This window comes from Xyrauchen texanus, chromosome 41 (assembly GCF_025860055.1).
Source record: "Xyrauchen texanus isolate HMW12.3.18 chromosome 41, RBS_HiC_50CHRs, whole genome shotgun sequence".
NCBI lineage: Eukaryota > Metazoa > Chordata > Actinopteri > Cypriniformes > Catostomidae > Xyrauchen > Xyrauchen texanus.
Genome location: NC_068316.1, coordinates 11,629,972 through 11,653,427, shown reverse-complemented (window position 1 = coordinate 11,653,427; position 23,456 = coordinate 11,629,972). Strand labels below are relative to the sequence as shown.

Sequence of the window (23,456 nt, the reverse complement as noted above, 5' to 3'; positions counted from 1 at the left end):
TTTAACCTCTTCACTGGAGGTGTTTTTGGGCTGCCTTCTGCAATTTTTCACACTCAAATTTAAAAGCTCGCCATTCACATCCTGTGGACTAGTTCCCTGCCCCCATCTAAGTGATAACATTGGATTTGTCATATATTTCACTTTGTGATTCTTTTGAAAATCCTTTGAACTCTGGTATTAATGCAACAAATTAAATAGTACAGTCACAGTCCAGAGACTGAGAGCTTTCATTTGATATATAACTTGTCTATTTAAGTGCTATGTGAAAGACTTTTATATTCAGATTAATATTTCTACCATATTACCTCTAGGTGGCGCTTATTTGCGATGTGGATTATTTCAGACCTTATTTCTTAATTTTATGTAACAAATGTAGAAGTAATTGTGTTCTATGAAATGTTCAGATTCTAAGATGACTCTATGCCTGACTTATGTATCCAGTAGAGATCTGCAACCAGACCCCAACAGGGCTCCCCGGGCCTCTAGTGTACGGAGGGGCTGCCATGCTTTGTTAAAACTGTATGTTTATTGTTTCAATACTGTAAAGAATGTTGCCTGTAATGCTTACATAAAATATAGCCTATTGCAACAGTACTTGCTAGGGGATTAAATTATAAAAGATAGTGAGCGATTTCGGGTCGGGTTTGGGTTTATAATCTGACGGTATTGTTCAGGCCAGGTAGGGTTGAGCCACATGGTCTCAGGTTTCATTTTAAGGCATCTAGTACAGACCTCTAGTATCCAGGGCTTTCACGTATTAGGCGTAAAATTTCTGGAGCTGCCAGGTGGGTCCAAAGAGTTGAAGCGGTTTAGAAGTGAAACAAATACATAACATTGGATTACAAATTCATACTAAAAACTGCTTTATTGAAGAAAATTTATGCATATACACCATATTAAGCTCTTGTACATTTCCAGAACTTAAAACAGCAAGAGATTTTAAGGGACAGTTTTACACATATGACACATCTCTTACAATATTGCGCATAAATGATCAGACAGAACCATTCAATCATCTTTGGCTAGTTGTCAAGAGTCTATTATTCTGCCACAAGGCACTAAACGGTAGGCCTATTCTCTTTTAATGCACTTGAGTAATATTGTCTTAATTTAGCACTTTCCTCTGCCAAATTAACTGTAATCTGTAATCAGTGCTAAAGGCACATTCTCACAATAACATATACAATTTCAAATGTTTCTTTGGCAGTTTACATTTTACAGTTAGCTAAATACCCTAAAGTGTAGAAGAACGGTTTAAAAAAAAAAAAAGACTATGGCTTTTACCACTGAAAATTCTCAGAAAAAAAACTTAAACAAGAATTCTTATCAGAAAGAGTCACACTCAAACAAAAGATGCTTAAAAACTCACCCACAACGCCATACATTTATTTAGAAGACAAACTAAACATAAAAAAAAAAGCTAATTCTGACTATAAAAAGGTAAAAGAATAAAAGGCCATGTTTTGTTGCAGTTTTTGTGTGTGTAGTGAATTCCCAGATTATCTCAAACAATGTATACGTCTTGTGGTCTTGCAGCTAACAAGCTAAAATAAATCCTGCTAACTAAAAGCAGGCAACAAATCTAACGTCACTGGTCTCAGAATCCCAGTCATACATGACACACACACACACACACACACACACACACACACACACACACACACACACACACACACACACACACACACACACACACACACACACACACACACACACACACACACACACACACACACACACACACACACACACACACACACACACACACACACACACACAATCTTTTGCAGCCAAGTCATTTTCTCTGCACTGTTCTGTGCACACAAACACTGAGGATCTGAGCAGAGATTACCGTTAAAAGAAAAACGGATGAGTTTTGTGAAATGACCCTTGCAAACACTTACTGATACAGTAAACCCGAAGAGGGATCAAACTCATATTTACATTAGGGTTACGGAGAAATATTAAAGAAAGACTTAAGTGCCTGGTTGGGGCTTTCAGACTGCTACCAAGAATAAATAACTTAAAGTCAAAGCACATAAATGATTCACTTATAAACAGTGTCCTGATATCACTTCCTCTACGACCTGCACCATATGCGAGAAGGCATGTTTTTCACATGCAATGTGAGAAGTCTCGACAGTCTTGTGGCACACAGATCATAACCATATACTAACTAGGATATAATTAGAGTCCAATTGCCTGCTCACATTCCATATGGATGCAATTACTATTAATAAAACTATTTTATCAGACACATAAGTGTTCATAAAGAGGCATTTGTTTTGGTAAGTGTCATAACAGCCACAATGAATACTATGAAATATCAACTGAATACAAACATGCATACTGTATGTAAAGCAACATTATATTAAACACTATAGATTAGACATACTTTCTGGTGCCTGAAGGTCTTTTGTTTACCATATACCTATTGGACAACACACCATAACGCATGAGAACATAAAGCGGTTCCACCGTGTTTTGCATTTCACCATCATCCTCTTGCGCGCACACACCCTCACACACATTTATATACCATTATATAGAGTCCATTGCAATAAAACACTCGCCCAACCAATCACACCATTCACCCACTCAAAAAAAACAACAACTGATACCATATACAGTCAATAAAATACAATAAATGTAGTAAAAAAAAATAAATTGGTTTTTAAATGACCCCATGGATAAAGGGGAGGAGGGGTGACCCAGATGACAAGAAGAAAAACTGTAATGTGCCCTCCAAGGATGTCAGCCAACCAGTTATCAATCAACTTGGGGGAGTATTTGGGTAAAGGATTTGAAAGTATGCAAATCTGTACATTATCTGTGTGATACTGTCAAACCGATCCTTTATATTTGAACATCATTGTGGAAGAATGTAAAATAGTTAAAAAGTTGAAGGGTGTAATTATTTTGTTATTTAAATACTTTATAATCTCAGTTTAATATGCAGAGACAGCTGTAAGTAAGCCCTTTGTAAACATTGTCTATGTGGCACTTTCAAAACATTGCTCCGTTTATTTGAGCATCTTGACTAGTCCGGCACAGAGACACTGGCTCAACCAATGGCATTAGTTTGGGGCAGGACTATGTGTTTGTTAGATGGGAGGAGGGTTTGGGAAACCTTTTTAAAAACAGACATGTTTGCAATTCCATTTGGTCAAACTAGTGGGACAAAAATTACATACGGCACCTTTCCATCAAATGATCTGGTGTGTCTTTAATAGCAATGCATTCATTTTTATACTATACACTGAAATAAGACTTTGCGTTGTACTGGGTGTAATTGACTGGTCTCCACTAACTCAAGCCTTGTGAACTGAGAGGGGCTGTGACACACTGGTACTAACATGGCTATCATATTGTAATCTGATCTATAATAAGGCTCAGTTTATCAATTTCCCAGTGTGTGTTTGTTTTGTAGTGTCATGAATGAAAGAACTTCTCATTGTAGCGGTGGATGGTGACGCAACCGTGGTAGGAAATGGGGCGAGGCATGGAGGCCACTCCCGTTATGATGCCAGTGGCCGGGTCATAGCACAGGATCGTGTCTGATGCCTCTCCAGTTTCACCACGGCCTCCCAGGACATAGATTTTACCATTACATACCGACATACCACAGCTTTCCTGGGAAACAAGAGTAAGAACACGAGTCTTAAAGTATAGACACGTTCAGGTTTATTTTATAAATTTTTTCAAAAAGTGTGCAAAAATAGGGTTTCGGTAGTAAAAACAATTCTCACAGAGAAACGTATAAACATTTGAAGACTGACCTACAGTGAGCTTCAAGGTTGCTAAAAAAATTTGATATGCTTCTGCAGAAGCCATAATTCAATGTGCCTAACTTAAATATAAAAAAAAATAATGTTTGATTGCTGAATCCCCTATGAAGTACTACCCTACCCACAATCCTTAAGTGAGACCCACCAATCAGAGCAGGTCGATATTAAAATGGAAATCACGCCAAATGGTGGCAGCCACTCTCATAAAGCACTGCAAATGATCTAATATGAAGTCAGTCTTTTAAATAATATGTATATATGAATATTTTACAATAAATTTCAAAATATATGGTATTTTATAAAGGCAATTTAATACGCAATGCTAGATGGGATAGCAGTTCATTCCCTCATAAAAAAAACCTTATGTACATTGCCTTGTACCTTCCACCTAAATAAGCTTTTGCTTCTAATCAAATGTTGGAAAGTTGCGATTCATCTTAGAACTGATTGGTTGGTTCAGTTCTAAGAACCTACAGAGTATTTAAAAAACACAACTTCATAACACCTGTTACCTGTTTGCTGAATGTGTGCACAACATGCATCCAGTAATCTTCAACTGGGTCATAGCAGTAGATGGACTTGGTCAGGCCTCCAGAAACATAGATGAGGTTGTTCAGTGATACGGCTGTGATGCATCGCTTAGCAATGGGGATGTTTGCTCTTAGCAACCAGGTGTCAGACTCAGGGTCATAGCATTGGACCTGGAGGAAAACAGTGACATGTAAAAAAAAAAAAAAATACTACAGAGATGTTATTGGACATTACATAAAGATATTTAAAAAAAATTAATTAATATTGGTTTTGAACAACATGGTGTAGCGCTAAGGAGGTCGGGGCCGGGCCGGAATGATGCACGCCCGGACCCCAAATCAGCCTGATGAGGGGAGCGAGGGATAAAGGCGACTGGAGATGGCAGTTCGAGAGTGAGAGGGTGCTACAGACCGCTGTCCTGCATGTTTGTTTGTCATTTATTTTCTTCTTTAAATTCACTATTAACTTATGAGTTACACCTTCAACCACCAGTTCTTGCCACCTCCTCTCCTTTTTAACCCTATTTACATTGGTGTCGAATCTCGGGAGGGAGGAGGGATGCCCGTCGTAGAGTCGTTGACAGAGTAGCCCAACTGCCCCGACGCGTGGAATGGCCAGCGTCCAAGATGTGGGACTGGACTCCCCGATTGCCTAGAGCGATGGAGCCGCTGCCGGGGCAAAGGAGTGCCCTGCTGGCCGCCAGAAATTCAGAGGGTTCGAGGGAAGACCGCGGTCCACGAGGGGAGGAGGGAATCAACTCCCCGACCACCTGGAGCGGTAGGACTGCTGCCAGGGGCGGGCGGAGGAGTGCCCCCACGGGCCGCGAGAAACGCAGAGGGGCTTCGTCCACTGGGGGTTCGAGGTTTGACTCTGGTCAACCCAGGAAGGAGCGGCTGTCTTCCGCCTGAGAGGGTGGAAGATTGATCGAGGACCACGCGACGGCGCATCAGAGAGCCGGTTTGGGAGTTTCTTTTTCCCGGTCTACTCTCCCTTTCCCCTCGCCGTTTTTTTTCTTCTTCTTCCCTGACTCCTCCCAGGTCGAAGGCGGCAGGGATCAGGGCAAGGCACGCCCACCCCCTGTATGATGCATGTCATGTCGCACGCCTGGACCGCAATCAGCCTGATGAGGCGAGCAAGGGATAAAGGCGACCGGAGATGGCAGTTCGAGAGGGAGCTACAGACAGTTGTCCTGCACGTTTGCTTGTTATTTGGCTTTTACTTTAAATTCACTATTAAATTAGGAGTTACACCTTCAAGCCAGTTCTCACCTCATTTCCCTTGGAAATTACATTTAATTCTGGGGTTAACTATCCCTTTAACCTAACAATTAAAGACCAGTAAAAACAACTGGTTAAATTAGACTGTCTGGGTTAAACCCTTCAGGCAACAAAACAAATCTAAGCTGAAAAATATTCTGGCATTCTTCTTATCCAAGTTCCAGGAGCCGCAGACATAAATCAATCCGAGGGGATATGAACTCACAAAAACCGCAATCAGCAATAAAGTGTCTTGCTAAAAAATGATACTATCACACACAGACATGTCTCCTGAGAAAAGCATGTTTGTATTTTCATGTCCCTCTCTCTCTATTGTGCAGTATGTGATAGGGAAGGGGATGGCATTTTAGGTGCTCTACACATTTTGGAAATAGCAGTCACTTGTGTAAGCGAATAATCCAGGCACAACTGCCCTGGAAGACTAGAATGGAAATGTGACTGCAACAACAGTCAAAGTCAAGTTACACACACCAAACCCCGTTTTATGATTTAACCAATCAGGGTTGAAAGGGGCGGCATAATTAACATCAGACCTTCCTTATAAGGAGACAGGAAATGCTCCAGTGACTTCCAGAGCAGAAATCCCCTCAGGACTTTCCAATGCCCTAACCATTAAAAATGAATAAACCAGCAAAATCCTCATTTTAGAGTCATTTCTCAATGAAATCATGGTTTTGAAGATTTATCTTTATGTTTTTTGGCTATTTTGCTGGAAAAAGTTGGAGAATAGCAGGAGATATTTCAGAACTGAGGGGAAAAGCATGTGACCCAGACTAAAGACTGTATCTCCGTAAAATACATGATAATCAATATAAATAGCTGCGGCTTAGTGTTTCTTCCAAAGAGACACCTGGAGAATGTATCAGAGCAGGCTTGACAGATCCAGGTCAGATGGTCATAACAGTAGATCTCCAGTAGGGGGCAGTGGTCAATGCATTCAATGGGTCTTCTGTCTATTGTTCTGCTTGGCAAAGTCAGACCATGACACAAAGGGAAAACTCTCTTACCACAGTATAAGTGTAAACAAGCTGCCATCACGAAACTATGGGGAGAATCTAACAGCTGGCGTAATCTGAAGTTGCTCTGGGTCTACAAAGAAGCAATTGATGCAATTTTGGATACACAAAAGCTGCTGTACTAGTTACCATAATAATTCTAACTGCATTGTTAATTGCTTTGCTTTTCATATTTCTTATAATGTATGCTAAAGTAATAGTTCACCCAAAAGTGAAAATGATGTCATCGTTTACTTATGTTGTTCCAAATCCTTAGGACTTTCTGTCCTCGGTGGAACAAAATTTTTTTAGGCAAATGTTAAGAACTGATAGCCTCCTTCACCATTCACTTTCATATTAGGGTTTAATTGCCCTGGTCGACATAAAGACCAACCATACAGGTTGAGTATTGTCCCATATTTTAGAGAAAAGCGAAAAGGCCTACATTGTAAGACTAATCTGATGAAATTTACGTGAAAATGGCGACATTTTTGAAAAAACAAAATGGCGTGCTTCATTATATGTTTGGCTGCCGTTTCCAGTGAAATGTCCAGCAGGGGGCACAAAAAACAAGTAAAATGATTACGTAATCAGACTAGGTTAAGGTGGATATAAAATGTATTTTCCAATGACTAAAAAACACCTCTCTAACCTAAACATTTTACCTAACCAATAGCATCCTTAAAGATAAATGAGAGGTGAACAAAACAGAAGTCCTTACCCTAAACATACACTTACATCTAACCGGTAGTTTTAAAAGCAAATTCAACATGAATTTGACATCCAGCAGCCATATCACCCTGTAGCTCTAGATTGGTTACCCAATGAAACTTAGCAGTTTTGAGCCAGATCTGTACCTGAATGAGAGACCTTCCGGGAAAACAAAGGTTGCTGCTGGAAGAGGCGTTAGTCCCTGTGGTCTGTGTGGGTCCCAACACCCTAATATAGTGATGGGAACACAATACTGTAAAAAGGCACCATCTTTCGAATGAGATGTTAAACCGAAGTCCTGACTCTCTGTGGTCATTAAAAATCCCAGGGCACTTCTCTTAAAACAGTAGGGGTTTAACCCCGGTGTCCTGGGCAAATTCCCCTCCCACAGGCCCTTATCCATCATGGCCGCCTAATAATCCCCATCCATTAATTGGCTGTATCAGTCCACTCTCTCCTCTCCACCACCAGCTGGTGTGTGATGAGTGTAATGGTGCACTGACTGCGGTCACCAGGTGGATGCTGCACACTGGTAGTGGTTAAGGGGAGTCCCCTGTTCACTGTGTAAAGCGCTTTGAGTGTAGTATCAGAAAAGTGCTATATAAATGCAACATTAATTCAAAAGCACATTTACTGAAGCAACCACATAATTTCATGTCACTTTCACTCAGAGTGCCTTGGCTGGGCTCGAGGCTCGATCTCAGGGTCCAATGTCCAAACTTTTATCTACCACGGAATGTAATTACACTGGAACAAGTGTGTAAATGAGTCTGTAATACAAGCATTAAAATATGTTATTTTTTAAATTATGTGTTAAGAGTAAATGCGTTTTAACATGTACTATAGCAGGGTGTGATTAACAGAGCGAAAAATAAGTGTTTATAGAGTCATATACAGCAATAGTACTTTTTATTTGTTTGAACGTGAATAAAAAGCAGTTATTGTAGCGCCTCAAGTGTTAATTTCAACAGGAAACTGCATCAAAATGTAGAAAACGCATGTAAAAATGTAGTTTTCCAAAATGTTGTTCTAGTAAAATTCATTCTATAAGACTAGGTTTCATATTGAAGGCACGGTGTCCTATATTGACATGTCAAAATGCTCCCTGGACAGAAAACAATACACTCCTTCCGTTTATTGATAAGGATCAAATTATTATTCATTTTTTTTCATTTTGTTTTTAGCAATTTCTTTCTTCCAGTTTAAAAAAACGAAACTTGAAGAAACATCAAGAGGTACAAACATAAACTCAAGAGTTGTGGTTGGTAATGGACTATACGCCATATGATTCTAAGCATTTCTCCACATTATTCATGAGACGGAGCACTTCCATCCAATCACTGGGCTACCTCATGCATTAGCTCGCAATATGGCGAAGAATTCAAAATCACATGTGGACAAGACCCATATGGCAGAGATATGAGAGCGGACTTTTACACTAAAAATGGTGGTGAGATTGGAAAGTTTTGTCAGAATAGACCGCAGTTGATAACCGGACCGGTTCGAGCATATTGGCCATAGTACTGCTACTCGCATTACAAACATGAAGTTTGTTTAAAGATGCACTCATTCCATTGTCTTTTCTGTACATCGGAATATGGAGAGGATAACACCACAGCTTGTTCAAAACAGAAGACAATGATGAAAACTGAAATCTCAAAGTAATGTCAACACTCTTTTTGGTTTCCTTTAAAATCAAACAAAAGTTACCGGGATTTAGGCCTATAGGATTTACCGGCACTCTGTTGAGAGTGAGCAAGTTGTTGTACTTGACAACTACCCTCTCACCGTTTTACATATTTTCACACCACTTTCATGACACTTTTTTCCAATCTGGGAGGTGTGAACGACTGAACTGGGGGGGGTTTCGTGACAGTCCAATGTCAGAAATTTTGGCCTGTGTCGGTGATTTAATGCATGATTAATCAAATGTATCCTTTTCATATTGCCTCCCTAATCTCAAAAGGACTAACCTGGTAAAATACAAGTTTAATATTAATAATAAAAATAGTATTCTTGTGGTTTCTAAATGATGTAATGGTAATTAAGCTGGAGCATTACTAGGAAACTGTTCAAAGCTCCCTAATAGGGCATGATGAAAAATTATTTACCATGATAGCAGCACAGAAATACAAATAAAGCCAGTATTGACCATTTATGAAATAAAATTATATCTGGGATGTTTTATGTAGGGCAGAAAGTTTTATAATGGGTTTATGGCCAATGCAATGTTCTGAGGAAACTTAAAAGGACTACATTAGAAAATAATGATGTCACACCCTCAAACACTGTGACCTAAAAATAAATGCATGATTACATGCAGTAAATAAACAATGGCATACAAGCATAACTGATAGGCCTGTTTCAAAGATGCCCTCCTCCTTAATTGTCTGCGTCAGACTCTTCTACAAACCTTATCTGAGCATGTGTTGTCGTCCGGTCCTCCTCCAATCACAAACAGTTTGTTGACGCAGCTGGAGACAGCAGGCGAGCTGACAGCCTCCTTCATGGGAGCTACCTCGGTCCAGCGGTTTGAGAAAGAGTCATAGCATTCAACGCTGCTGAGTCGTGACTGACCGTCATATCCACCAACGGCATACACCTGTATATAAACACAATGACAAAAAGACATTTGCATAAACAATCAGGGCGGTGGTGTTAGGCAGAATGACAGCCTCGGCTCTATCACTTTTTAGTTTTTTCATCTTTTCTCCTTACAATGAAAGTGAATCGTGACTGACGCTGTAATTCTGCCAAACATACAAATACACACAGGTTTGAAACAACATGAGGTGAATTTTTCATTTTTGGGTAAACTGTCCCTTTAAGCAACTGCCCTGTAAACAATACATATCAATGCATCTGTATTGCACAGCACTATACAGTTTTTAAATTAGACACATGACACGTCCTGGGTGAATGATACAATAGACAACAATCTGACTGAACAACAACTACCTTTTACCCTTTTGTATTGCATATTCTCAAATTGATGTGGAGACAAAGGGATTGACACATTGACATCACCACACACATCCCTGGGGCAACGACTGCATTAGTATTGGCAAACACTGCGCAAAAGTCTTATCTTTATACCAGTGTTTTAATTATGTTTTTGAGAGCTTCCAGGAAAGTTCGAGACCTTTCTCTCTGTTGATCTCTACATCCTGATTTCCCTCAAGTAGCACATGGAACAAAATAACCCTCAAGATTCTGGCTCCACCCTCTCCTGCCTCAAGTCTCCATGTTATTGAAAGGTAGAAGGTAAACATGTTTCCCCTATTAGAACAACCACGAAAACCGGTCGGACCAGTAGTTGTGCATGAACACGATAGAACACTTGAGGGAACACGCCAACTACACAGGAGCACAAGTGCACGTGGACGGATGAGCTCTTTGTTCAGACTTGGATGTTATAAAAGAGGAAAAATAACATCATAAGACTCTATAAATTTGTCTTATCTGAATTTCCAGAAGGGATAGTTCACCATCGTTTTTGCATCTCCTTTTGTGCTCTACAGGAGGAAAGAATATTATGGTTTAAAAACAACCTGAAGGGGACTAAATAAATGACAGCATTTTGTTTCTTGGTAAATTTCCCTCATCAACAGAACTGCTATCAAACACATCATCATACACAAATGGAATTGAATTCCGTTTCCTGTTTTCAGTTTGCACATAAGTGTGTTTGTTAATATGTATTTGCTGACAGGGTGTGAGGATGTAAGCCATTATTCCTCAATTAAATCTTAATTATAATGATAACACTTCATCACAAACACACATTCTATACATCTAAAACAGTCTCAGTGTGGCTCAGATCAGATTTTAAAAGATCCCATGTTCACAAAGACATGAATCTGTCAAACCAATAAATCCAACCACAGTTAAAGAAACCCCATGACTCCAGGGTTAGAGCAAAGAAAAACATCAGTGCTCAAAAACAAACCAAAGTGATCTGCTGGGGTGAACAATATGCATTATGAGTCTAAAAGTATTTGTTCATTTCTCATGTGACTTGAGAAAGTGTTGGAGAGATAATGTCGCCAAGAGGCCGGATGCCGAGAGAAAACAAATCTGGCCACTCAAGACAAAAGCATCATACAAATGAAAAGAAAGAGGCGTTTATGCAGACTGCTGGATATAACTTAAAGTGCATGTTACTATAATTTATTATTGCACAAATAATTTCTGTTGGCTCCAAAATGCATCAGATCTTTCACAACAGGACAGAACAATGTACCTAAATGATGCAACAAGTGATTCAAACCCCTGCCAAAGTAAATCAGATCTCTGGATCTGACTGTGGTCTTTAAGCAATGATGAAACCGGCCTGATGTGAATTATAAAATATAAACTGAAGTATATGGATGCCTTTGGCACTGACCTTTATTGATTATATGGACTGTTGATATGTTTGATCATTTTGACGTTGGTTATGGATTATTAAAAACTGCAGCGTAAACAAAATAGCTCCAAGGGAGAGGCCAGAATGATGACAGTATTAGACACTACACGAAGGAGGAAAACAAGGAACAAGCAGGAAAAGTAAGAACAACAAGCTTTAAAAGTGAGAGGAACTGATGATGGAATATAAAAAGGAACAAAAAACAGAAACAGGGAGGATGACTGAGCAATAAAAAGAGAAACAGAAGAGCAGACAATCAATTATAAGGGTGGAATCATAACAGGCTAAATAAGTGTAAAGAAACCTCACCAACACACATTTATACATGTGATAAATATTCATCATGGTCAGAAGAGGTATGTAAACCATAAAACACAACCCTAAACCACAGGTTCAACAATAGAGGAACCCATATGTCCAGTGAGAAATGATATACAAGCACTTACCCTTAAGAAAATCTTAGGATAAATGATTAGAAGTTCATAAGAAGGTTTCTAGCTGTAAACGTTGACGGTTTAAGAGAAAAAAAAGATAAGAACATCCTTAAGACTTTTCAGGAATCCAAACTATTCTTATAAATAAGAAAATATTAGTTGAAGATTAATTGAATGTTTCATGAATCTGGGCCCAGAATGTTTATTTTAGTGAAAGAAGAAAACTCATTACTTGTCAAATTAGCCAAACATATTATTTATACCAATAATGCATTTTCATATCGATTTTCATATCGATTTTCATAAGCTTTGGTCTATTGCACAGCCCATCAATAACTTCAGGGCATCCCATACGGGGGCGTGTCCAGATGGGGGGCACGGGGTGGCCCTGACTCCCCTTAGTACTTAATTGGCCACCCCAGGTGCCACTCCAAATTCTAAACTGTGATTAATCACTTTCCATGACGGAGATGGGCCTTCAATAAAACCAGGTAGAACCTTGTATAAATAACCCTCAGTTATTTATAGCTTAGTTTTTTTAGTTGATTATATTAGAATAACATTAAAAAGACATAAGATATGTATTTTTATGTTTTACTTTTATTATTCCCCCCCTTTTCTTTTTTTAAGTTATACCACGTATCGGGATTTTATTTTGAAGTTCCCTCGAAAGAACATAGGCATGTTCAGCCCTGACAAAACATAGCAAAATGTTTATTTAAACAGAAATGGTGGTGCATTGAACACCATGTTGTGTTACGCAAGCGTTGCAACTATGGCAGCTGAGAAGGCCATTCTTTGCGTAATTTTCGAAGAATTTTCGGAGCCTGATAAAATCGGTTTAAAGATGCATTTAATACTACAAAATAAGCTCGATGTTACGGTCACTGGCCTTGCCATCCAGAATAGCAGAGAACATCCCGATCAAGTGAAATATTATTGAGATTCAATATTTACATCTTTGACTTTATGTCAGTTACTTTGGTTTATGTTCAGTTTTATATTGTTTATGTTTAGATGTTAGGTTAAATATGTAATTTTGTTGTAAAATATCCACTTGTGTTGTCTCTGGAAATTTGAAATCAAATTTCCCTCCAATTACCCATACCATTTTATTTGCTTGTTTTAGCTCTTACGGTGTGCTGTGGAGAATATGTGAAAGGAACAAAAGGAAGACAAATCACAAACGTCAGTGAAAGAGAGAAAATGTTATTTTATTCAATCTGGCTGCTACACCTTATTGTTTTTAATCGAAGCGGAAAGCAGTGTCAGGAAATTAGAGTTATCGGAGTGGACTCAGGGTAACAAGGTGTACGGTCATTTGAAATTAAATACGGCTTGAGCGTGCGCTGTAGATCATGCAGCATGTCACCTGATGTCCGAGACCGGACACGACTAAAGTTCACCAGTGAAGAGGGCATAAGGATATCAGGTGATGGACTATTTCACTATAAACAAAGGTTTCAATGCAGTTTCAATCCCGCAACCGACCTTTCCTGCTGATTTTTACTCCATGTTTACCCGCTCTCTGCCTGCAGTGATTTTCTTCCTGATCGCTTCTATTCCATCAACCACACATTTGTTTTCCACATAGGGCGAAAGCCATACAAATAGACAATACACACAAAAATGTTTTCTGTTATTGCTATTATCAAATGACCATGATGCCCCTCATACTTGACTGAGGTTGGTTTCTTAACACTAAATTTATAATTTTTTTCACATCCTTTGATGACACTGTGTGCCCCCACTTTGCTCTGCCATTCTTCTAGAGCCCCGTTGACTACCTGCCTGCTCTAAATATTGTAGAATTTGATGCATGTGCTGTGGGGTATTTTTATTATTCTTGCAATTATTAATAACTACATTTTCACATCGTTTTTTTTTTTCAGGATATTTCATGACCACCCACTCAAAGTTTATAAAAATCTTTAAAAGATACAATGCCATGAACCTTGTAAACTTTGGAAGGATTTTTATCTTAATGTGTTAATGTTAATGTTAATACAACATTTAAAGTGGCAGACATTTGAGTCATTATATAGCATATATTTATTTCCTTTCATATAATACATTCGGTCTTAATTCGTAGTATGTAAAGATGCTAAATAAAAATTGGAAATCAGTAAAACAGTTTTAATATCAAATTAAGTTGTTTTTAAATCATTTATTAAATAAACAAAATTATATTTGGAAGCCCAACATATGGCTAAATTGACTAGCTTACACAAAACTGAATGCACATTGCAAATTTTTTTATGTGTTGGCCCATGAAAAGATTAAGAAATATATTTAATATCTTTTTTATGGTCTAAAAATAAACAATAGCGTACTTGATACTATTACAAAATGCCATGGTAGCATAAAACTCCACAAAACTACAGTGTGTGCACCATTTTTAGTTTGTACATATTAGCGGTGTCCAAACCATTTATGCAGTTTAAAGAGACACTACTTAAAATTATTAAAAATAAAAAAAGCTATTTGGAGTCTTCTGTGTTTTGCTGTATTAATAGCAATTCATAAATTATTTAGCCAAGTAACATTCAACTTTTAAAAATTCCTGAAAATGTACACATCTTATTATTATTATTATTATTATTATTATTATTAATAATAATGTCAGTTATGCCGTAATGATGTTGAGTTATGCTTCATGCCACCCATAAATGAGTCTGTGACTCACATGGGCCACCCCAGTCAAAAAACACACCACTGAACCCATAGTCGGAACACCTTCTAGCGGTTAATAATAGAGCAACTCAACAATCTCCGATATCTTTGCATGTGTGAAAAGGGAAATGAGAGATGGGCTATTCCTGGAGGTGTGTGAGAAAGCTGATGTGATTGGACTCACCTTTCCCAGCAACACGGCCATTTTGTGTCTCCAGCGGCCCTTGTTCAAGGAGGCAACCCTGATCCAGATGTTGAGTTGAGAGTTGTACATCCACACATCTCTGCCGTTTATTCTCCCCCCTGAAATTGCACCACCAGTTGGTCACTACCAGTCTTTTATGTCCATTGTCTTACGATGGCTATTTATATCTTCAGCTTTAGTGTGATAATAAGAAAATAAAAAAATGTTAGACTCCCAAATATTCCTTTTGCAAATAGAATAAAGAGCAGGGACAACAGATGGTATGGCCCCCACAAAGCCCCGACTGAACATTGAGTCAGTCTGGGATTACATGAAGAGACAGAAACAATTGAGACGGCCCAAGTAGATTGAAGAACTGTGGTGAATTCTCCAACAAGCTTGGAACATCCTATCTGCCAACAAGAAAATCTGTGTTCGCAGTACTGTATACTGTGTACTATGTTAAATAATAAAGCCATAGAACTGAGACAAGATGTTCCCAACTGAGACAATTTCAGTAAGACAACATACCTACAGACACCAGGTTAACCAAAAATATTTGATTATTCATTATGAAAAGAATCAGGCAATGCTATGAATGACCGTAAATCATACTGTACATCTGTTTGTATCTTTTTGAGTGCGTTTGTTAGATTATGAATTTTTTCTTAGCTATTCTACAAAACTATTACAGTGCTGATGGTGCTTCTAGAAGAACAGGGTGAACTCCGCTAAGCTGCTAAACCTGAAACTCACCTCAATACGCTGCCAATTTCCTATTAGTTTCAGTCTCTTATTTAAAAGGAACACTGCCATTTCAATACAAGTAAAGCTGATTTGACAGCATTTGTGGCATAATGTTGATTACCACAAAAATGTACTTGTCAAAAATCGAGCTTGCAGAGAGGCTCTTGCAATGGAAGTGAATGGGGTTTAAAAAGGCAGAAATGTGAAGCTTATCATTTTATAAAGCACATACATGAGTTTTAACAGAAGAATTCATGTAAATTTGAGCTGTAGTTTAAATTGTAATTTTTAGTTTGTTGACATTTCAACATCATGGAAACAATGTTGTAAAACTGGCTATATCTTTACTCAGAAAACTTTACTCATTTCATCATACTAAAATAATGTTAAAATGCATATTGTTTATGTCTTGTGGCTATACTTTTGAAACGGTTTGTATTTTAACATAAAAAAAAAAATTGGCCCCCATTCACTTCCAAAAGTCCATTGTGCCTCAATGTAACAAGATTTTCTTTTTTAAGATAAGGAGGGACAAAATTTTAAAAAGTCAAAATAATTTTTTGTGGTAGTCAATATTATGCCACAAATGCTATCAATTGAGCTTAACTTATATTGAACCTGGAATATTCCTTTAAGCCAAGTGAATACTGTACTAGGTTTTCGCCATGATTTTGAGCTGATGGCTGATTAAGAGAGTAAAAAGAAAAAAACGTTAAAGTTAAAAACTTGTTAATACTATCTTGTCTATATTATTGTACAGTCATAACAAGAAAGTAATGTTACTCTGTACTGTTAAAATTACCCTGTTTGCTCTGAAGATTTGGCTGTCCATAGTGTTCACCCAAAATCTCATTCCATACAATCTAACAAGCAATAAAAGGACTGTACAATTTGTACAGTGACACCCAGCTTTATTCTTGAGTTTCTCACACACACACACACACACACACACACACACACACACACACACACACACACACACACACACACACACACACACACACACACACACACACACACACACACACACACACACACACACACACACACACACACTAACAAAGTGTTAACTAGCAAGACCTTGTTCTCATGGAAACACGTGAGCTCTTGGCACATGCAGAACGTGAACTGATCGCTCAGGATACCCTCCCCCTCACTCACTCCTGTTCTCCCTCTCTCTCTGATAGCTGGAATCCTCTGTCTCTTTTAATCACATCTCACTTTATTTTTTTGCTGAACCTGCTCATGGTTCAAAGCGAGCAGCTCCATAATGCGTGACACCCTGCTGTGTTTAACAAACCCCTGCAGATTAAACCACCCAAGAAGTAACCATTAAACTGGGTCAAATGCAATAATTTATAGTGAAATTAATGACATGGACTACAGATGATTAACAGATGCAGGGCATATTAATTAAACTGCAATAACTAGCAGGATAGACAGACATAAATATTCCAAATAAAAACACAATAACCTTTTATTTCATACATTTGTACTAAATCTATAAATCATATATCTTTCATTTAAAAATGAGTAATCCACACATTAAACATGTCCTTCCACCACGGCCCAAATTAAAATTACTAATGGAGTAGGAATGCTGATACAAAATCAAAGATTATCTGGAGGATAGAATTTATGACTTAGTTTTATTTACTTATTATATAGAGTATGTGCTTTTTATTATGACATGTCACTGTGTGCTATACTTCTTGAAATTTACTATAAACATTTAATTATTATCATTATTACCTGAGACCAGAATGTCGTTCCTGAGGGCACAAACTGCATACTCCGACTTCGTGAACTCTGGAAGTTTGGCTAGGGACTTCCATTCGCCGGTAACAGGATCATAGCATTCGGTGTATGGCAGGTTGAAACCCCCCATCCTCTCGCACCCTCCAACTACCACAATGACCTCAGAGAATCCAGTAGACCTGCAGAGACACAAGAGGATACCAATTTTGGACACAAGGACAAATGTCAATCTTTTATAAGGTTGGCTACAATAATTATAAATGTATAAGAATAATATAATTGTAGCCAAAGTAATAGAAAGAATAGAATTCAGTACAAAGGGACTACAATTTCCATTAGGCCAAGTAAGAAATATGTCATACTACTAGTACTCCCAAGTCCCTCGCTTCAGGAAATGTTCCGGGTTCAATACAAGTTAAGTTCGATTGACAGCATTTGTGTCTTAAGATTTAAAAAAAAAAAAAAAATAGAAAAATCAGGGTTACATTAAGGCACTTACAATGGAAGTGAAGGGGCCAGTTCATAAACAATAACACATTGTTTCAAAAGTATAGCCACAAGACATGTTACCATGATTTTAGTGTGATAAAATTACTCTCTTATCGGTGTAAAGATATCCGATATTAAAACTAAAAAAGCCATGTCAACATAACACCAGTTTATCACACTTTAATCATGTTAACCTGTATAATGATTACGTCCTCTGACTGTACTTTGAAACGGTGTGTATTTTAAATGTTTATGGACTGCCCCATTCATTTACATTGTAAGCACCTCACTGTAACCATTATTCCTTTTTTCTTTTCTTTAGGGACTAGTCAGGATAATTTTTTGTGGTAATCAAAAATTTTCTACAAATCCCATCCATCAAGTTTAACTCGTACCAAGCCTGGAACACTCCTTTAATTAACAGTTCATTGTTTACGTTTTATTTAATTGTACTTTTTGGCTTCTTATTTTTCTCTCCAATGACAGTGAAATGAGACAAGTATGTAATAACTTCTAAGAATAGCATTAAATAACACGGTCAACTACTAACCAGAGCACAACATGCATTCTCTGAGCAAAGAACCAATCTCCAGGCAAATACATTTGGAACTAAATAACTCCCCTTTTTTCCCTGAAATCATCTCTCTAGAAGACTGGGCACTCTGTTTAAATGATCAGGGGGTTAGAGAGTGTGCAAGTGAAGATGCTAAAGTTAGAGTTGAACTTTGAGTACCCTCTCTGTGGGGGAAAGAAATGAGAGTGTGATAGAACCAGTCACTAGGCTAAATCATGCTAGCATGAAAACAACAGATCAGTCTTTAATGTTTGATATAATAAGTCTAAGTGCACTGCACCCACATGAAAATAATAAGGGGAGATCAGCTGGGCTCCATCCTATAATTATTAGAAATATCAATTATTTATAGGAATATTATAGGATTATATCCTACCATTTGTCATGCCAAACAGGATGTTTAAAGAAGTGGGTATAAAACCTTGTATAATCAGGCCAAAAACACAATGACTAAGGAAATTATAGTGGCTAAAAGAAGCTACTCCGATTAGCTGAAAAACATGTTTTCTAATGACCCTGCATCTGTGTGGAGAGGCCTACAATACACCATCCCCAAACACTGTAGGGAATCAACAGCTAGGTGATGACCCGAATGCATTTTACTGTAGGTTTGAAAAGCCCAGTCTCATGCCCCACACCCGCTCTGACCTTCACTTCACACAAACACTCACATATTATGCACTTCTGTGAAGATGATTGTGGAAACACCCAAAGACTGACCCCGTTCACCATTCTAAACAGCACTGTGCCAGCAGTGGAGTCATTCAGTTACCTGGGCACATCCATCTCACAGGACCTGAAGTGAGAGACCCACATTGACTCCATTGTGAAAAAGGCCCAGCAGAGGTTGTACTTCCTTTGCAAGTTGAGGAAGTTCAACCTGCCACAGGCGCTGCTAATCCAGTTCTACTCAGCAGTCACTGAGTCTGTCCTCTAAACTTCAAAACTGTCTGGTTTGGTTCAGCAATGAAATCAGAAGACTACAAAAGGACAGTTCGGACTGGCGAGCAGATTATTGGTTGGCCCCTGCCCTTCTTTCAAGAACAGTACACTTCCAGAATGAGGGAAAAAGCTGGAAAAATCACTCTGGACCCCACTCACACTGCACACTACCTTTTTGAACTTATTGCTATCTGGCCAGCACTACAGAGCTCTGAACACCAGAACGGTTTCTTCCCTCAGGCTATCCATCTCATGAACAGTCAAAACGGCCCCATTGTGCAATACACAGCTTAGTCAATTATATTTATTTAACATATCCTACCTCTTCTGCATTACATTCCCTTGCACTGTATATTACAGATTTGTAATATATATATATATATATATATATTTTATTTTTTCTTATTGTGTATTTCTATATATACTTATATTTTATTTTGGATTTTTTAAAAAGCAATATTTCTGTTATCTCTGACTTGTTGCTCTATTATTTGTGCACTGGAAGCTTCTGTCAGCAGGAAAAAACCTTGTATGTGTAAGCATACTTGGCAATAAAGCTCATTCTGATTCTGATTAATTCTGAAGAGGAAGAGAAACTTTTGGTCAATTGTAAACCAACACCAATCTAAAAACATTAGATTTAAACCTACCACAGCCAATGGTACATTGGAGAATGTAAACAAAGCGCCTTTTCATTTGCATGCGTGCGTGCGTGCGCGCAAACATTTACAGAGCTTTTGTCAACATTCAGCTGGTTGTGAGAGACTGGGGCTGCAGCTACACTGGCCTTCAAATAGACTATAATAAGGATGTTAATAATTGGCCCTGTAAAATTGGCAGTTCTTTGAGTGAATAATATTCAGGCAATTTCAAGGCCACTATATATTCAGTTCAGAGCAGAACACAAGCTGTAATCTTAACTCCTCCTTCTCACCCCTTCACTCCACCAGACATAACAAAAACAAAGAGCACGTGGCATGCAGGATAAGGTCAACAGGAACACGTTTCGAAAATCAGGTGTTTATGCGTTATATAGGTTGTGGAGGAAGAATGTGTACAGGCAAGCCTGCTCTAACACAGAGAGCCTGAAGGGATTGTCTTTTTCTCAATTTGTTGCTCTGAACTTCTGACGTGGCTTAGATTATTTCACATCTGCACATCAACTTCAAAAGACAAAAACTATAAAATACAAAAAAAGGCTTCAAGTTAGGTTACTTCAGACATTCACTTGTTGAATCATGCCTTCATTTTCAATGACTGAATCTATAATGTGGCCTTTCTAGCTTGCTGCAGTGTTTGGGTTCTTTCATAAAGATTTTTTAACTAAAGGCTGGTACATTCAGCCCCATCAAACATTAAAATTCAAACATTTTAAAGTTGGCATTTGGATTTGTAATACATCATTTTCACACTACCCAACAAACACTAACAGGGTTAACACGTGGATCCTAACAAGGATTTGTTCACATTTGTTGGGCCAGTGTGAACAAGCCTTAAACCATACAACTATTAATGACAAAAAATTAGCTCTTGCTTGCCTTTGTTTACTGCGACGTTGCCAATTATTTGAAGTCAAACTTAGAAAATATGCTCGGTGATGGTGGCATGCAGGAGCAGGACAATTAATAATCTTGGCATGCCATGTATTTCTTTCCTACCATCTCCCTTTTTCTCTGTGAACACATAACTCAATTTTCCTATAGTTTAAACCAATTAGTACATTCAGTACATGCAGTATATTCAGTACATGCAAAGACTAAAGGTGATAGCATCAGTGTACATTTTTGTGTACTAGGTCATAAGTTTGTAAAAGCCCTTCAAGGCACAGGAAATGGCAAGGCACTGGAAGACCCCATTCATACCTGCGTGGACGGGTTCTGGGTGACATCATTTCATTGCCTAACACATGATAGCGTCTAGCCTCGTGCAGAAGCTGATAGCACTCAGGTGCATTTTGGATCAACTGGTCACCCTCTACTGTCTGCACAAAATAATTTGGATGCAGCAGGGGAAGGCGGACATGGTTGAGCAGGTCCTTCAGCACGATTTTGCGGTGATCCACATCATAGTACACCCAACGCATCACTGCCTCAAAAACAGTCTCCTCCTTTCCAATGGCCAGCTCATCACTGCTGAGGTACTCCTCCAACTCCTCCTTATGCATGTCCAAGAATTCCTCATGTTGGGCCACGTCGGCGAAGCTCTGTAGTGCGTAAGAACGACAGCGGCTGGCCAGCAGCTTGAGGGAGTGCGAATCGGCGAAACGCTGAATGCCAAGGCAGTTGCAAGGATCAAGCTGGTCCTCCAAGAACTTAGCACAGGCATCTCTTAAAGTGCCAATCTGGAAGAGGCTGGAGGTCTCAAAGAGGAACTGCACATTATCAGTGGTAATGCGGGCACGTCCAGTGTAGACGTACTGCAGGAAGCTGTCCATGGCTTCAGCACGGATGCCGTTGATCTCCACAAGCATCTCACGGCTCTCCCGGTGGTCATTGCAGAACATGGCCCGGAAGTAGCTGCTACAAGCTGACAACACGGCACGGTGACAAGGAAATTCACGGCCCTCTACGCTGATCACCACGTCGGTGAACAGACGGCTGTCACGGAATTCATTAAAAATCTGCAGGATGCTCTCGGAGTGGCACGGGCCAGAGGAGAAATCAAAAACATCATGACTACCGAGGGACTTGTTGTCCATGTCCAGAACCTTTCGCTTGACTGCTGGAGACTCACGGACTCCAGAGTCCTCCCGATTCATTCTTCTCCCCAGAATAAGTACCATTGTGATCAAGCTAAAGAGGCCCAAGGCCCTGTTGAAAATAGAAGGAAACGATGCCTCTGCTGAAATAAACAGTAAAAAGATTAATTAGTTCTAGATTTATACATAAGAATATTCTGTTTAAACTAAATATATGCTTACAACAACAACAACAACAACATCAACCAAAGCCAACCATAGATGCAAAGCCTTTTGGGCTGAAGTTAACACATCCCCACAGGAACATTAATTATTAAACTTATAAGACTTTTGAACTGCAAAGTGTATGCCTAGATATTTATACATTTAGTTTGTGTTGAGGGTACAAAAACAAATCATAACAACTTGAACAACTACCATTTATGATTTTGAACTGCAATTTTAGCTTGACTATTATACGTAGACATTGTCACAAAAAACCTGGCAACCCTTTGTTTGTCTCATATTGTACTCATTCAGGTGAGTTCACCTTTAGAATGAATCTGCTAGTTTTCCCTGCTGCCCCCTTGCGGTCATTTCCGTATTCAGCAAGAGAATCAAAACAAAGAACTTTAGGAGCGTCAACAAAATCTACTTCAGAAAATGACCTGCCACCACATGTTGAGTGATCTAAATCACACAATTTGCATCCATAACATAATCAGCATAATTTAAGTATAATAAAATGTATAACTATTTAAATACATTTTTATACCATTACGTAAACTTAAAGTTACAAAACTGTATCATGTTTTTACATGTCGCAGTATGTTAAAGCCATTTCGTGAAAACAGCTAACTGGATATGAAGACTATTACACAAAAATGCATAAACATAGGTTTCAGTATTGGTTGCCGGGACTTATTTTTTCCGACATGCAACACGTTTGTATGTAAAGCTTTTTGCATAAGATTTCGACAGCAAGAGCACAAATTACAAAAAAAAATATATATATTTTTTTTAAATACAACACATTCAAGAAAAGAATAGAATAAAAAATTGTAAACGCGTAATAAACTTTGTCATATTTTATCCAGCATAAACTTGCCTGTTAATAAAAGCGAATAATTTGTTGTGGAAGTCACGTGAGAAAGAAAAACGTGAAAATAAAAAGAGAGTCAGTCCAGGAAATCTCTCCACGTCTACCCTTCGGCTGTCATCTCTATTCAAGGACAGAGCCAAAAAAGATCTGCTGGAAAAACGGTTTG

General features: G+C 38.5%; 1 protein-coding gene across 1 annotated transcript; it reads right to left on the bottom strand.

Moving 5' to 3' along the window:
* Nucleotides 1-846: 846 nt before the first annotated feature.
* LOC127634338 (kelch-like protein 24) lies at nt 847-23,456 on the bottom strand. Its single transcript, XM_052113845.1, has 7 exons — nt 23,297-23,456; nt 21,374-22,352; nt 17,501-17,685; nt 15,002-15,120; nt 9,716-9,904; nt 4,301-4,489; nt 847-3,633 (listed from the first exon to the last, which is right to left on the bottom strand). The coding sequence occupies exons 2-7, from the start codon at nt 22,291-22,293 to the stop codon at nt 3,433-3,435; spliced, it is 1,803 nt and encodes a 600-aa protein (XP_051969805.1). The 5' UTR covers nt 22,294-22,352; nt 23,297-23,456; the 3' UTR covers nt 847-3,432.